Raw genomic sequence first — 16,062 nt, 5'->3', positions numbered from 1 at the left:
TGTATGCACAGGTGGCTCAACCATTGACCCGACTGACTAGTGCTACGGTATCTTTTCAATGGTCAAAACCGGAGGCTGAAGCATTTGAATACCTCAAAAAGCGCCTCATTGAAGCACCTGTTTTAGTGGCTCCAGATTGGTCTCTTCCTTTTCATGTGCATACGGATGCCAATCAGCTGGCTGTGGGTGCTGTGCTTACTCAGCTTAGTAAAGAGTACAACCTGGATCGCCCTGCTCACTATGCAAGTCGCCTGCTCACCAAAGCAGAGCGCAACTACAGCACCACAGAAAGGGAAGGGTTGGCTATGGTGTATTCTTTACAAAAGTTTCGTCGTTACTTGTTAGGGGTTCACTTCACTATCATCACAGATCATCATGCGCTACGCTATCTTCTAAATAAACCCCAAGTTGCAGGAAGAGTGTGGAGATGGCTACTCATATTCCAGGAGTTCGACTTCGAAGTAGTTCTTAGTCCAGGCAAGCGGCACGTCATGGCCGACCATCTCTCTCGCATACACACAGGTGAGCCCAATACTGGGGTTGATGATGATTTTCGTGACAGTCATCTTTTAAAGGTGGACACAACCCTAGAATGGTATGGAGATGTGTTACATCTGCTCTCTACTGGCCTATATCTTGAGAATGCTTCTCCCTTGCAAAAAAGAAGACTCTTGCTGAAATCTAGACCGTTCTCTTTGATTGGTGGACAGCTCTATAAATCAGGACCAGATGGTGTACTGCGAAGGTGCGTCTCCCCTCATGAGGTAGACCACATTCTAGAGGATGCACACAGTGGTCCTACAGGTGGCCACTATCCAGGTCACATCACGGCACAAAAAATCTTACAGACGGGCTTGTGGTGGCCCTATATATTTCGAGATGCTATTGCTCATGTCAAGATTTGTGATGTCTGCCAGCGATGTCCACCTAAGCCTAGCAAGCAATCAAATCGCCCTCTCCAGGTATCTATGGCGTGGTTGCCCTTTGAGAGATGGGGTTTGGACTTTGTTGGTCCAGTTACTCCATCTGCTCAACCAGGCAATCGTAAGTATCTCTTGGTAGCAACAGATTATGCAACGAAATGGGCCGAAGTGGTGGCTACCATCGACTGCACAGCTGTCACTGTCGCAAAATTTTTGTATGAAAATATTTTTTGCTGGTTTGGGTGTCCTCTTGAAGTCAGCAGTGAGCGAGGTAGTCATTTTGTCAACGACTTGATCTCCACTCTCCTCAAGAGTTACAATATTTTTCATCGCAAATCTTGCTCTTACTATCCTAGAGCAAATGGGCAGGCTGAAAGCACTAACAAAGTGCTAATCGCGCTTCTTAAGAAAGCTTGTCATCTGCATCCAACCTCTTGGGCTCAGGCTATCCTCGGCACAGTTTGGGCTTATCGCACCTCCTTCAAGGCAACCACTAACTACACCCCATTCCAGCTAGCTTTTGGCTTAGAGGCAATTGCACCATATGAGTTCAACTCAGGTTCAGCAAGAGTGGGAAGCGTTCATGTCACAGCTGGGAGTGCTTCAGCAAACCTCTCGCGACTCTCAATGTTAGAGGAAAGCAGGAGATTAGCTTCACATGCTCTCCAAGCCGAGCAGATTCGTCGCAAAGCGTGGCATGATCGCCATCTCCGAAAACCGAAAATAATGCAGGGCTCGCTGGTGCTACTCTACCAAGCTAAGTATCTGAAGAAAGCTAAGAAGTTGATCCCAGCCTGGCAAGGGCCCTTCAGAGTACAGGAGATTTTGCCACAGGGGGCTGTCCAGTTAGTCAATTTGGAAGGCGTTCCTTTGCCACTGGTAAATGGCTCCCGAATCAAGTGCTATTACTCCTCTGAGTAAAGTGTTTGCAACTATTCCGCCAACTATTCCACCATCTGTAGGTTCTAGGTCCCATCTCTCTCCTCCCCACTATCTTTCCATCAGAACGAATTGTTCTGTTACTGTCTCAGTTTTTGCTATGTCTGTAAGTTTCCGCCTTTCCTCTAAGATATCTTTTCTCCACTAAGTCTTGGTAATTGGGTATTGTCGTGAACTTCTACAGTCCAATCACTCCTCCTCTAATCATTTCTATCCTCAGTGTTAATTGTTGTTAAGTACTAGTTCTTTCCAGTTCGGGAGTCAAAAGTTGTGGTTTTGTTCAATTTGAACAAATGTAATTGCTTAGATGGCGATTGAGACAGGGAACAACATGTAATCAAGGACTTGGACTTGATGAGGCTCACAATGCAAAACTCTCTATGTGAAGAATATGGCGGAGTATGTCAAAAAACTTTTGGTCCCATTAGCAGTGCAGCTAGTATCCTAGCTGCAGGAAGGGGCCATTAGAGTTCTGGACTTTTGACTCCAAAACTTGCTTGAGAACCTACACTTGTCTTCTCCTTGTATCTGACCACTGCATCCTTCTCTTCTCGGTTATCTGCGCCGCCTTTACTCTCTCCCTGGACCCTATCCCTCTACCCAACCTCTCGCCCTACTCTCCCTCACCCCCTCGACCCCAACTTACCCTAACCCCTTCCCTTAAATTTTCGACCCTACCCTCCCCTTACCCCCTCTTGCCCCTACCCTACCCAACCTCGCCCCTACCCTCTAACCACCCCCTCTCGCCCCTACCCTACACCCCCTCGCCCCTACCCTCTAACCACCCCTTCTCGCCCCTACCCTACCCACCCTCGCCCCTATCCTCTACCCACTCCCTTGCCCCTACCCTCTACCCACCCCCTCGCCCCTACCCTCTCACCCCTCCCATACTCTCTCCCTCGCCCCTACCCTCCCATACTCTCCCCCTCGCCCCTACCCTCTACCCGCCCCCTCGCCCTACTCTCTCCCTCGCCCCTACCCTCTACTCACCCCCTACCCTCTACCCGCCCCCTCGCCCTACTCTCTCCCTCGCCCCCTACCCTCTCTCTACGTGCCCTACCCTCTCTGCCATGCACACCTATTCAGAAGTCTCCAAAACGCATCTACCAAAAATCTCAAAAAAAAAAAAGCGTTTATAGAATCTCCTCTCTGCCCCTGCGCACCTATCCATCAGAAGTCTCCAAAACGCAAATACCAAAAATCTCAAAAAAAAAAAAAAGCGTCCATAGAATCTTCTGCTCTTCTAGTGTCGAGATCTCGTACTTGAACATTCTACCAACTGTACTCACTATGGCAGGAGGTAGCAAGAAACAGACAGCAGAAGGTGGTAGCAGCAAAAAAGAATTGTTGCGAAAGAAGAAAACTGTGGTTGAGGAATCAGAGGAATCAGAAAGTGAAGAGATGTCAGCATGCAGTAGCGACGGCTTGGATGACATAACTTCTGGCGATCCAAGTGATGAAAGCTACAAAGCAGACTCGCCCTCTGAGTCAAAAGCACACTCCGAGTCAGATGCTTCGAGTGATCAAGAGGACAATACAAGAACAGCTCAAAAGAAAGGGAAACAGCCAATCATGAGTCATATAATCAAGAGGCCTGCAACATCCAAGAATCACACAGCATTCTCTTTGGATTTTTATTTACAACAGCCTCGACCATCACTGAGCGAGGTATTTTTCACTGCTCAGCTGCACACTCTAGGTCTCACAGCATTGGCTGATGCCAATCTACCTAACATTGTTCCTGTGGAGATGATACATCTAATGTTAAAGGATTTTCCAAAAGTAAGGGGCCACAAGTTGACAGCTGAGAGGCTTGGCCATGCCATGGGAATGACTAGCTTTCCATCTGTGAAGCCGGCTACATGCACTTTTTCTAAGCTGTCCAAGGATGCCACAATTCAAACATGTCAAGAATTGCTCAGTTTGGATCACCCAAACTATGAAAGAAACAAACGGATTCTGGCAATCTTCAGGTATTACTTTCTCGCTAGAGAAGCCAAAGAAGATAAAGAAAAAAGTGATCTTCCCACTATCTTCTCCCACTGCGACGGCCTCTACTGTTTAATCCACACCATACCCTGTGGATTCCACCAAATTCTCTTCACCTCATTGCAGTCTAGGGCTAAAAGATTTCGGGCCCAAGTGCAATCTGTGCAGTTAAGCTTCAAATGTTTTGCAGCACCTCTTTTGGCATGGGTCATAAATATTGAAGATCCACAAGAACCCTCGAAAGGGAAAAGAAAATCGGTAAGCATTCAGGCTGACCCTACAGTTACCAAGAGAAAGAAGATAAAGGCAAAAGTGGCGAAGGATACAGTGCAGTCTTTACTCTCCTTGCCAGTTTCAAAGAGCCAGCAGACTAGGGTGACGCGTCTTCCTAGTCACACTCCATCTACTTCTACCCCTAGTTCTACTGTGCCAGGAGCACCAGTGTCTACAGCACCAGCACCAGTCTCTACTTCCGCCCCTCCTCAGAGCAGGGTGGCCGCTGCAACCTTACAGGATCCTCTCCCTTCTTCTCTCATCTTCACTCCTACTCAAGTCAACATATCTCACTCTCCATCTACAATAACTATATCAGAGGTACCTACCACACCAGTTATACCACCTCCTACCTCGCCGGCTGTGCCACTTACACGTCCTCCAACATCCCATGCATGTGAGGGATCTTCAGGGATGCTCGACTCTACTTCTCTGTTTCAGCTTTCTGAGAAGTTACTTCAGGACTCACGGGCTGCTATTGCCACCATAGAACTAGGTAGAGAGCAGCTAGCTGCCACGCACCAGCGTCACTCCGCCACATATGCAGCTATGGAAGGATCTCTGAGAGTCGCTGAGAGCGCCATCGCCGATAGGGATGCCACTATTTTCGCACTCCAATAGGCACTGAAGTTAAAGTCTCAAGTGATTAGTGACCTTCAAAATCAAGTACAAGGATTTAGAGAATTGCTCTTACATGAAAATAGGGCAACACAGCCTACGATGATGGGTATGGGATATGGGTGGACTGGAGCAGGTACACCAGTGCAACATGCAGGAATGGATCCTTCTCAGCAGTTTATGGGACTTTATTCACAGACTCCAGTTCTTGTTCAGTACTACAATCAACAGCAACAGTATCCTTCTCAGGGGTTTCAGTCGTCACCATTGCCTCAGATGCAAAATATGACTTGTTGTGATTGAGTTGCTGGAGCACATCACCATGGTTGTGTTACTCGACGTCCTCAGTACACTACAGGACAGGTGCTACCATCTGCCCAGCAGCAGGTGGCTGGTCATTTTCCAGGGAGCACACTTACTGACAGGAGAGCTCACATACAGCAGGGCCCCACAATCGATTTGATGGCTCAACCTCCAGAGGCTGATACTTCGGATGCAGCAGTGGCTACCACTCTATCTCTCGGATGACAGATTCAGGAACTCACCATTGTACATACTAATAGTTTTCTTTCACAGTTTCAGTCTCCCTCTCACCGAGACGGTGAGCGGTCTTGTGGCGGGCAACTTGTAGCAGGGCTACAATGTCACTTCATCGGACAGGCAGACAGTTGGATAGTTAGTCACAGTTGGTCTGGTTCACACTGGACGGACCCTCTGGGCTGGAGGTGACACGTGGCAAGGTACCGATGGTGGTCTAGTGGACATCGTGGCCAAGTCACCACCACCACACAGTTTGGAGATAGACTTAGCTGACTAGACATTTATGAGCCGTTGGTGGCTCTTTATGGTTGTACATATGAGTAGTCGTTTGAGCCAGTGAGATTATCTTGTACGTAGTCGTCTAGAGTGAGTCTATGCACAGAGCACTGCTTCACCATCCCTGCACATCTGAGCCTCGACACCCCCATTGTACCTGTGAGTCCTGGGCTAGAGCTGTTGAGTGTGATGCCATGCCAGAGTTTGTATCAATCTTTGAGAGAGTCGAGTCATATGTTCTGGTTTGCTGTTGTGTCTTTGTGAGCTCTGTTGACGTCTACTGTTTCCTTTCTATTCAGTCTATTTGAGTGAGATTGTCACGCACATTGCACTGAGGACCACCCACTATAGAGAGCACGACACATTATCCGCGCTACATTGCCTCATCCAACTTTTTCTGCATAATACATTCCATTACATTCACTTTTGCCCGCATTAGAGCCTGCATCTCCCCTTTCACAGATATATACATCTCATCATGCTTACCAAGCATCGCTTTATCCAATTCTTTCCTCATATCTGCATACATAGAATTCTTATAACTCTGCGTTTGCGTACATCTCTTTCTTGATATCATCTCTCATAAAGCTGAGCTTAGATTTAATCATCACTTGAACCCTCTCCATCATTAAATCATCTTGGACTCTGACGGTTTTCCCAGCCCGTAGTGAGCTTGGCGAGAGTATACTATCTTTGTTCCTCCGCTTGAATGTCGCTTTCATTTTTTGTGGGGTGGTGAAGCCACTTGCATCACCATCCTCGGCTGGTTGGTCCATCCGAGAGAGAAGAACAAAGCGAGCACTGAGTCAAGGCCCTCACCAGCAGAGGTCTCGCCTCCGCCCTTGTCCTCGCCCTTGTCACCAAGTCCTCGCCCTCGTCCTAGCTAACTGCTCTCGACCTCGCCCTAGCCCTGACAGGCTGGTCTCGTCTCGTCGCCCTTGGAAGGCAGCTTGCTCTCGCCCTTGGCAGACAGCTCGCCCTCGTCCTTCAGAGGTCAGGGCCCTCGCCCTCGCCCTTGGCAGGCAGCTCGCCCTCAACCCATGAGCTCGCCCTCTTGACACAGGACCAGCAGCTTGCCCAGGCCCAGCAGCTCGCCCCTCGCCTTCGACCAGCAGCTCGCCCCTCGCCTAGGTCCAGCTCGTCCCTCGCTCAAGATCAGCAGCTCGCCTCTCGCCCAGGTCCAGCAGCTCGTCCTTCGCCCACGTCTCCCAGGCGATCTACCCTCCTCAATGATGGCTCTGAGTGTCAAGAGATAGTCAAGAGTAGAAAAACCCCTCCTGAACCCTGCATGCCCGGCTGCGCGTATCGCCTTCTTCTCTGTCCATCTACTTAGCTGCTGCTCAAGAATAGATGCGTACAACCGTGCCAATGTGTGTCCAATCATGATAGTGCGATAATTCCCAGGCTCCATAGCGTCTCCCGACTTGAAGATAGGTACAATAGTAGATAGGCTCCAAGTATCAGGCAAGCCCTCACACATGGCATGGTTAAACATCACTGCTAGAAGCTCTGCTAGTAGATCTCTGGCATGCGTGAAATGCTCAGCCACTAAACCATCATGATCGTATGCTCTCCCAGTCCTCATCTTGATTCCTGTCAATGGCCTTCCTCACCATCTCCGCGGTGAAAAAAGCACATGTGTGTGGGCATGGATCAGGAGGGTCAGGAAGGGGGGGCTGCTCAGGAACTGTGTACAGAGATGATGCGTATTGGCCCCAGTCCTCTGTAGAAGTGATGGCGGGGGGGGGGGGGAGAGTGCTCATGAAAGAGCCGCCATGCCTCACGTGAGTCCTAACTCAAGAATAGCTGATATAGATCCTGCTTTAGCCGAGCCAAAAATGCCCTCTTCTTCCACTGCACTAGGCGTTGGAAGTCAATTTGTGACTGTCTGTGAGTGATGTCCCCCAAAAGCACCTCCCTCTGAAGTCTAGCTCTAGTGTCCCGGCATTCCTCATCATATCAACTGTTCTGGGGCATGCTCCCGAAACGGCGTCTCTGCTCAGGCTGGGTATGTGGGTATACCTCTGCTGCTGCATCATGTAGTGTCTGTGTCAATATAGTAGTAAGCTCCTCCAAAGGTCGCCCTGGCTCCTCTGTGCATAGGCGTCTGTAGATCCCATCTATGTATACAGAGTCTGTCTCCCACGTGAAGGTGTAGCGAGTAGGGGCTGCTGTCCGTAGCCTATGTGCTACACTAAACTGACAAGAGATGGTCATTGACACAAGAGCATGATCCACTGCCACACCAACAGGTCTGGGTCCAACCGTGAGATCCTGGATACTAGAGATGAGGCTCGGCTGTGCCATGACATAGTAGTAAGCTCCTCCAAAGGTCGCCCTGGCTCCTCTGTGCATAGGCGTCTGTAGATCCCATCTATGTATACAGAGTCTGTCTCCCACGTGAAGGTGTAGCGAGTAGGGGCTGCTGTCCGTAGCCTATGTGCTACACTAAACTGACAAGAGATGGTCATTGACACAAGAGCATGATCCACTGCCACACCAACAGGTCTGGGTCCAACCGTGAGATCCTGGATACTAGAGATGAGGCTCGGCTGTGCCATGACATAATCCACTGTGCTAGCTCCATGTCTGTGTGGAAAGCATGTAAAACCCCATGAAGCGGGAAATCTTTGTAGGCCATTCAAGATGGCCAATCCATGTGCAGTCCCCATGTCTATCAAGTGTCGTCCATACTCAGTGTGTTCTCCATCTTGTGATAGTCTGGATAAGCCTGTCTCTGCGGCATCCAGCTCTCTCAGCATCTCCTCTGAAGTATCATAAAATACTGTCTGATGATGGGCAGTCCTAGCATTGAAATCCCCTAGAATGATGATGTCACCATCTCTAGAGAACTCCCATATGTCATCATCCAAAATAGAGAAAGGGGACTGTCCTCTGGGTGGTGCATACACTGACATGCTCGGGGGAAAGTAGCAAATAGCAATGTAAAGATATCTGTCTGTCTCTGCTCTCAGTCTCACCCATATGTACCTAGCTTGCTCATCTCTGCGGGCTATATGTATCAATGGCTGCAACTCCTCCCTGAATAACACTGCCACTCCTCCTGATCCCCGCCCTCTTTGCTCTGATCGTGTCTCCTGTCTATAGGCATTCTCCCATGTATATCCACTAATGTGAGGCATAGACTGCCCAGGGGCCTCATGTGTCTCAGAGTAGAAGATGATGTCTCTTCCCCTGAAACTATCCTCAAAAGCGCCCACATCAAGTCGCATAGATCCATTACAATTCCACGTGGCAACTTTGAGTGTGGTCCCATGGGTCTCGCACCGTCATGTGGAGTGCCGCTCTACAATCACAACCCGGCCATCTCTGTAGAAGGCCGTCTTTCCCTTTTCCCTTGCGGCTTGAATCTATGGCATTACCTCTCTCATATGCGCAAGCTGTGTGAGAGTGAGGTCATCTCCAAGGAATACGCCCGTTTTCTTTAGTGTAGGACGCTTCTTCAAGAAGTCCTTCTTTGCCTCCATGGATGAGAAACGCATGATTAAAGCTCTCCCTTTTGAAGTGTCCCCATTGCCTTGTGTCTTCTTCCCCACCCTCCATGCCTTTGTATGAGTAGCCTCATTACCCATCATGCAGAGAAGTTCTTCAACTTCCCCTTCCACAGAGAGAAATGAAATGAAATGTTATATTAACGTCTTCAAAAGGCCAGAGTGACCTATGAGACCAAACTGATACAAAAGTGGTGAATCTGTTACAATGTCTGAAAAGTGTGAAAGTGTGAAAATAAATGCGAAAAAACTAAATACAAAGTTTTAGATAAACTTCTTAAGAGCATTCTTGGTGTCTGGCTAGAATACTTCTAATCCTTTGTTCTAGTCTCCTCCGATGAAGTGTGCTTCTACATCTCGGTCGTGGTCTCCATCTTTCCATACTGAACCCGTGTCTCTGAAACCACGAGGACAGTTGCGCATACCAACATGATGTATCTCCTTTCATTGCTAATTGTCGAGAGGATTCGAGGGGCAATCTAGTATATCGGCAATTATTTGTATCCCATAAACCATGTATAAAGGACACTGATCTGGTAAGAGCTTCAATTTCTATCGGAGGGGCAGCTAGTTCCGCTCGGATAATCGCGTGTGGTACGGAGGCCTTGGCTCTAATCATTTGGGAAATCATAGATACCAAAGGTCTCTCCATTGACTTCCAAGTATCCTGATCCACAAATGGTCCCCAAATCTAGACCCCATAAAGCATAGCCGAAGCCACCACAGTATCAAAGAGCCAAAGTTTTGTTCGTGGTTCCTGAAACTGCACTTGTGAACACATCCTCTCCAACCCTCCCAAGGCCGCAGAGGCTCTGGACAATCTAGCATCTGCTGCTTTCTTAAGAGTAAACTTCGGTCCTGTAAATACCACACCAAGGTATGTGTATGCATCTGTGTACTCTACTGTATCCTGGCCATATGCAAATGTAGGTGCCGATCTCCTAACCCACTGCGGTGTGGTGATAAAACACCATAACTTTGGTTTTACCCAAATTTACCGACAGTCCGCTGTCCTCCGCGAATTTATGTAATGCATCTAACTGCCTCTGCATTCCATCCGGTGATTCTTCTATCAATACAATATCATCTGCATACAACAACAAAGGGATCCATGACCCTGCAAGTGGGGCACCTCTGTCACCCTCTCTATCAATGTAATCTGATATCTCATCTATATACATACCAAATAAAGTAGGGGACAGTGGGCATCCCTGCTTTACTCCAACGGTGGAATGAACAATGTCGGAATCCCCTTCTGGAGTACGTACATAACCAGTTACTGACCCGTATAAGGCCATGATCCCCCAGATAATCTCTTTGGGGACCCCTAACTCTTGCATTCTGCGCATCAATCTGGCCCTTGGTACTGTATCAAAAGCTTTCCGAAAATCCACAAAGCAACAATACATCCTTCTCCCGCTTGCTCTTCCTTCCTCAGTAATGGCTATGAGCATAAGAATATGATCTAAAGTGGAATAACCTCTCCTGAATCCAGCTTGTCTGTTGCCCTTATGCCCTCATTCTCTGCCCATCTACTTAGTTTTTGTTCCAGAATGGATACGTACAGTCGGGTCAATGTGTGACCCACCATAATGGTACGGTAGTTCCCGGGTATCATAGGATCTCCTGACTTGAAAATAGGTACGATAGTAGATAATTTCCAAGATTCAGGTAATCCTTCACACATGACCCGATTAAACAGACGAGCAAGGACTTCTGAAAGTAGATCCCTTGCATAGGTCAGATGTTCTGCTACTAAACCCTCATGATCATATGCTCTTCTTGTCTTCATCTTGTCAATGGCTTTTTCCACCATTTCCATAGTAAAGAAAGTACTAGTAGCAGGGCATGGCTCTAGCGGATCTGGTAATGGAGGCTGTCCAGATAGCGTATATAATTATGTTTCATATTGACCCCAAATCTCAGGAGAAGTAATTGTCGGAGGCGATGAGTGCTCGTGAAATAAACGCCAGGCCTCATGTGAGTCCTGACTCAAGAAGAGCTGATATAAATCCTTCTCCAGTCTAGCTAAAAATGCCCTTTTCTTGCGACGTACTATACGCTGAAGAGCAATCGGAGACTGCTTATATGTGATGATCCCAAGTGTAAGCTCTTTCTGGACCTGGGTTCTCGTCTCTCTGCATTCCTCGTCGTACCAACTGTTTTGAGGCATGTTCCCAGATCCTCTCTTCTGATCAGGCTGAGTATGTGGGTATGCCTCTTGTGCTGCTCCATGTAGTATCTCTGTTAGCTGAGAAGTAATCTCCTCTACAGTATATACTGGCTCGGCTGCCCACATCCTATTATGGATCTTTTCCACATAGACTGGATCAGTCTCTGGCGTGAAAGTATATCTTGTGTGTGTCTTCTTCCTTTGTACTTGAGAGGCATTGTATTGGAAGGAGATTGATAAGGTCAAGAGAGCATGATCCACTGCAATCCCAACTGGTCTGGGTCCCACCTTAAAGTCCTCGATACTAGAAATAAAGCTTAGTGAAGTCATGACATAATCCACTGTACTGGCCCCATGCCTGTGCGGGAAGCATGTGAATCCCCCAGATAAAGGGAAATTCTCTAGACCATTAAGTATGGCCAAACCATGTGTAGTTGCCATTTCCATGAGATGTCTCCCATATTCAATGTGTTCTTTATCCTGTGAGTTTCTAGTAAGCCCCTCCTGTGATAAATCCACTTCTCTGAGCATTTCTTCAGAAGTATCATAGAATACTGCTTGAGAGTTGGCCGTTCTGGCATTAAAGTCTCCTAAGAGAACGATCTCTAGAGAACTCCCATATGTCATTATTCAGTATGGAGAAAGGGGACTGTCCTTTAGGTGAGGAGTAGACTGATGTACTTGGAGGGAAGTAGCATATAGCGATATATAGAAATCTACCTGTCTCGGCTCTCATTCTCACCCACATATACCTTGCTTGTTCATCCTTCCTGATAATCTGTAGTAGTGGTTTCAGCTCCTCTCTAAATAAGACTACTACTCCTAAACCCCAGCTACAAGTGAGAAATGAAATGAAATGTTATATTAACGTCTTCAAAAGGCCAAAGTGACCTATGAGACCAGAAAGTTACAATGCGGTGTATCTGATACAAAGTCAGATTAACAAAATAAATTAATCTAGGATAACAAAATATAAATACTACGGGTTCCTAAACTAAGCAGTACAATGTGAAGACAATATGGTAGGGGAGTAGAGATCCATCTTCATCTGCACTCTGGACGACGAAAGAGTATGGCTTGAATCTTTTGCCATAGCCTCCTTCGAAATTGGTAGCTCCTCTCCTCCCTCGGGGTCGTCTAGATCTCCCTAGCTCCAATGCTCGGTCTATGAGAATGCCAGTAGTGCAGGTAGACCTCTCCACCGTCGCTGGTTGCTCCTCTGTCTGTTCTTCTGGGTGTACAGTATCTAGTGTAAAGAAATCTGTGATCTGTCTCTGGGGATGTCTCTCTTCACCTCTCCTCAGTAAGGTTTCTCTATGCTTGTGTAACTCAAGTAGATAAAGCCCAAGACATCTTTGATCCTCATAACTCATGACCCTAGATAGAGGCCCAAAACCTTCTCTGAATAGACAGTGAAAACGACCTCGTATCTCATAGTACACTGTGCAATGACATATGTAATGTACTTCTGTCTCTGGCTCTAGATGGCATAAGCGGCATATTCTGTTATTTGCTGGTGTCCCTTTGAATCTGCCAGTCTCAATCTCGAGCTGATGTGAGGACGTGCGTATCTGGCCAATGGCACAACGCAAACCATGCGAGAGAGAGAGAGAGAGAGAGAGAGAGAGAGAGAGAGAGAGAGAGAGAGAGAGAGATTGCTGGACAGAACAGGTTGGGCCTAATGTGTCTATTTCTGCAAGTGCTCGCATTGGCCCTGGAGTAAGACTGATTGAGTGCATCATACTTGATGGTGTGGAGATCAAGGTAAATTGTTATTAGTCACTTCTTTGCATATCCTCGTGCATATATGCCAATCTGGTGTTGTTGGTAGGAAAATGCGCTAGTACTTCACTCTATTGTTGGTTGGAAGTCAATCGTTGGAAGGTGGGCACGAGTACAGGTAAGTGATGAGTTTGAGACGCTTGACTACTTTCTTGTATGCTATTGTTTACGAAGAACAAACTCTGACTGATTCTATGCAGGGTGGTGGCAACTATATGACCAGACTTGGCATAACGATACTAGGTAAGCTCTCAATATCACCTTTGCCAATGAATGCACATGTGCATGAATGTGTATGCAGTTGCCCATGTCTTTATTGAGTTTTTGTTTTTTTGTCTTGTGGGAGGGGGGGGGGAGGGGGGGGGGGGGGGGGGGGGATTAGAGCACTTTTTTTGCAAACACAAACAACAAATTTACAAAGTTTGTGGATAAGTGGTAGGAAGGAATCTGAGGTAGTACAGACATTGTGGTGATTAATGAATCAAGTCTAGAGATGGCTTTAGGCAAATGATGTTGCTCCAATTCTCTGATAATTTGCCTCCATGAAATCAGGAGAAGATGTTCAAGTTGAAGATGAAGTGGTGATCACAAATTGTATTGTACTTCCACATAAAACCCTGAATATGAGCGTTCAAGATGAAATTATTCTGTAGGATTCTCATATTGCACATTGCCCTTCATCCAGCAATTTTGTATCAGCATGCCTTACAGGGGATGAACATATCTCTTTTTGCTCTAACCTCGTCATGTTTCTTCGGCTATGAGTATGTATGATTGCTGGTCTCATCCAGTAACACCTATGAGACCGAAAGTTACAACCATCATATCAATGTTCGGGAAAAATGCGTTTCAGCTTACAATTTGCCGCTTTGAAATCCCAAGATGCCGGTATAGAAGAAGAGGACGAGGAAAAATCACGCCTAGATTTTGAGGCAACTACTGTAATATTTGTCAGAACTAACTCAAATTTTTGAAATTTCCTCTTGGAAAAATCCATAAAGGGAATAATGTATGTTTGCAAAAATGATATCTTGAGAACACTGATCATGTGTTGTAAACGACTCTCTCTAGAACAAAAATGATCAGAATAAGAGAGAGATTTTGCCACTTGTTGCTACCAAATGTAATTATTGGCATCCTCCAGATTCAAGGTTTTTGTCCCCATTATGTTGTTACTCATTAAATGCAGGGTTTTTTTAAAATGCTACTTTGTACGTTTTCTAGTAATGCAAAGGGTTAAAGCTTTGGGGGCGGGGGGGGGGGATCCAATTCGCAGCTCTTGAGAGGGTGAAGGAAGCAAGAGAAGGTTACACCGAAAAATGAGCTGCACAAAACTAATGAATCAGGCCCTTGTCACACACAGGCGGCCAGACAGGTTCAAGGGCTGACCTGCCTAACTGGCAAAGCTTTTGGCAGACAACTCCCTTTTTTTCTTGAAAGCGTGCCCTCAGGTAATCAGGAAGGCTCTCGAGATTGTGCACACATTTACCATTAGCCTCGGGGTCGAAGTGTAATATTGAGAAGTCAAGATTGATCTTACTTTTAGAAAATGACTCATTCGACCCATCTCTATGGATGGGAGAGATTGTGGTGGGTCTTGGATAGAATAAGGTGCAAGATGCGAAGGAGGGAGTATGCGCTACTCAACTTCCCAGAGCAAGGTTAAAGTGATCAATTCATTCATGCTCTTGTGTATAGCCTTCACTGACCTGCTCCTCAAGATAGCCAAATGCAACTAGAAAGAATTCTTGAAACCAATAAAAAGATTTCTGTGGAAAAAAAACACCAAAGACTCCATGCCTTGACAATGGACCAAATGGAGTCTGTCGCTAGGCTAGTGGAGCAAGGTGGTATCGGGATATTTAACCCTATTATTCATGCACAAGCCCAATGTGCTAAATTTGTGGTCTCAATTTCAAAGCAAGACTAGGCATGGGCAATTATGACAAAGGATATGTTGGACAAGGCTAAGCTCTTCTTCCAAGGTGGACAAAGGAAAGAGATAGAGGTACACAACAAACCACTAGCCCCCAGGGATGGTCCAGCGTGAGATTAGGTGGCACAACATGTGAACTGGTACGAAAGTGCACCAGAGCGACAAAGTCACTAGAGTGGGGAGAATTAACTAGATATTTCCAAAACTCTATAGCACACTAGTCCCCTTGGCTCTCTAAAGCTGGAGATAAACTATTAAACTCATTTTGGAGAGAAATACCCAAGAAGATCAATGACAAAGGTCTCCGACGATTGGCCACTTCTGGGATGAGAACAACAAGAGCTTGAAAGAATCAAACCAACTGTCCACCTCAATGGCACCGAAAGACTGATGGTAAACAGGATGGTTGAAGGGTTGGTTGATGTCTATCTATGAGTCAAACTTTGAGTGGAAAGCCTAGTGATGGCCCAAGGGCATGCATTTATGTAAACCACAGACCAAGAGTATCTACCACACACTAATGTTCAAGGCTGATTGGTTCTCTCGCCTCAACAAATTGTGGGGTTTGCAATGGCCGGAAGCAAGATGGGTGTTGGTAGCAAATAACATCTAGAATCCACAACGGGGCTGCTCTCAATGAAGATCTTTTTGTGGAAGGTGCTGTGGGGGGCTTTGCTGACACGCGTGAAGATTCTTACCATGTATATTGGCTCAGACAGATGCTTTGAATGCAAAACGGCAAGAGAGGACCCCTCTCCCTTATTCAAGGAGTGCCCGACGGCCTTGCTAGTAAGATATGCAAATAGGTCCAAAGGACCTTGAAGATAGAGTTTTTCAAGAACGATATGTTCTTTGGAGGGGACATGATGAAAAGCCAAGTGTTGTTAATTTACACACAAACTGTTAGGTTCTACGAAGTCTGGAAGGCGAGAATCCGTCGAGTATTTGAAAATGACCGCTCAATAGCTAGCTTTTTAGAGATCGTCCAAGAAACCAGGGAAATAATTATTTCCCTTGGAAAAAGGAAGAACTCAAAGGTAGAATCGAGCAAGTCTCGCCGTCTTGACCGTTAACGGTGGGTAAGTGAACATGGCTTTTGGC

General features: G+C 46.7%; 1 protein-coding gene across 1 annotated transcript in view; it reads left to right on the top strand.

Annotated features, from left to right (window-relative positions):
* Positions 1–14,187, top strand: part of LOC147448568 (uncharacterized) — a 108,731-nt gene extending 94,544 nt beyond the window's left edge. Inside the window, exons 13-16 of the mRNA XM_086521141.1 lie at positions 12,915–13,007; positions 13,075–13,143; positions 13,226–13,268; positions 13,578–14,187. Coding sequence (XP_086377267.1) covers positions 12,915–13,007; positions 13,075–13,143; positions 13,226–13,268; positions 13,578–13,678 — 306 coding nt within the window. The 3' untranslated portion in view covers positions 13,679–14,187. The remainder of the gene's footprint in view (positions 1–12,914; positions 13,008–13,074; positions 13,144–13,225; positions 13,269–13,577) is intronic.
* The last annotated feature ends 1,875 nt before the right edge of the window (positions 14,188–16,062 follow it).

Source organism: Adiantum capillus-veneris, chromosome 10 (assembly GCF_014529385.1).
Source record: "Adiantum capillus-veneris isolate H3 chromosome 10, ASM1452938v2, whole genome shotgun sequence".
In the NCBI taxonomy this organism is placed as follows: Eukaryota; Viridiplantae; Streptophyta; class Polypodiopsida; order Polypodiales; family Pteridaceae; genus Adiantum; species Adiantum capillus-veneris.
This window is presented reverse-complemented; position numbering and strand designations above follow the sequence as displayed.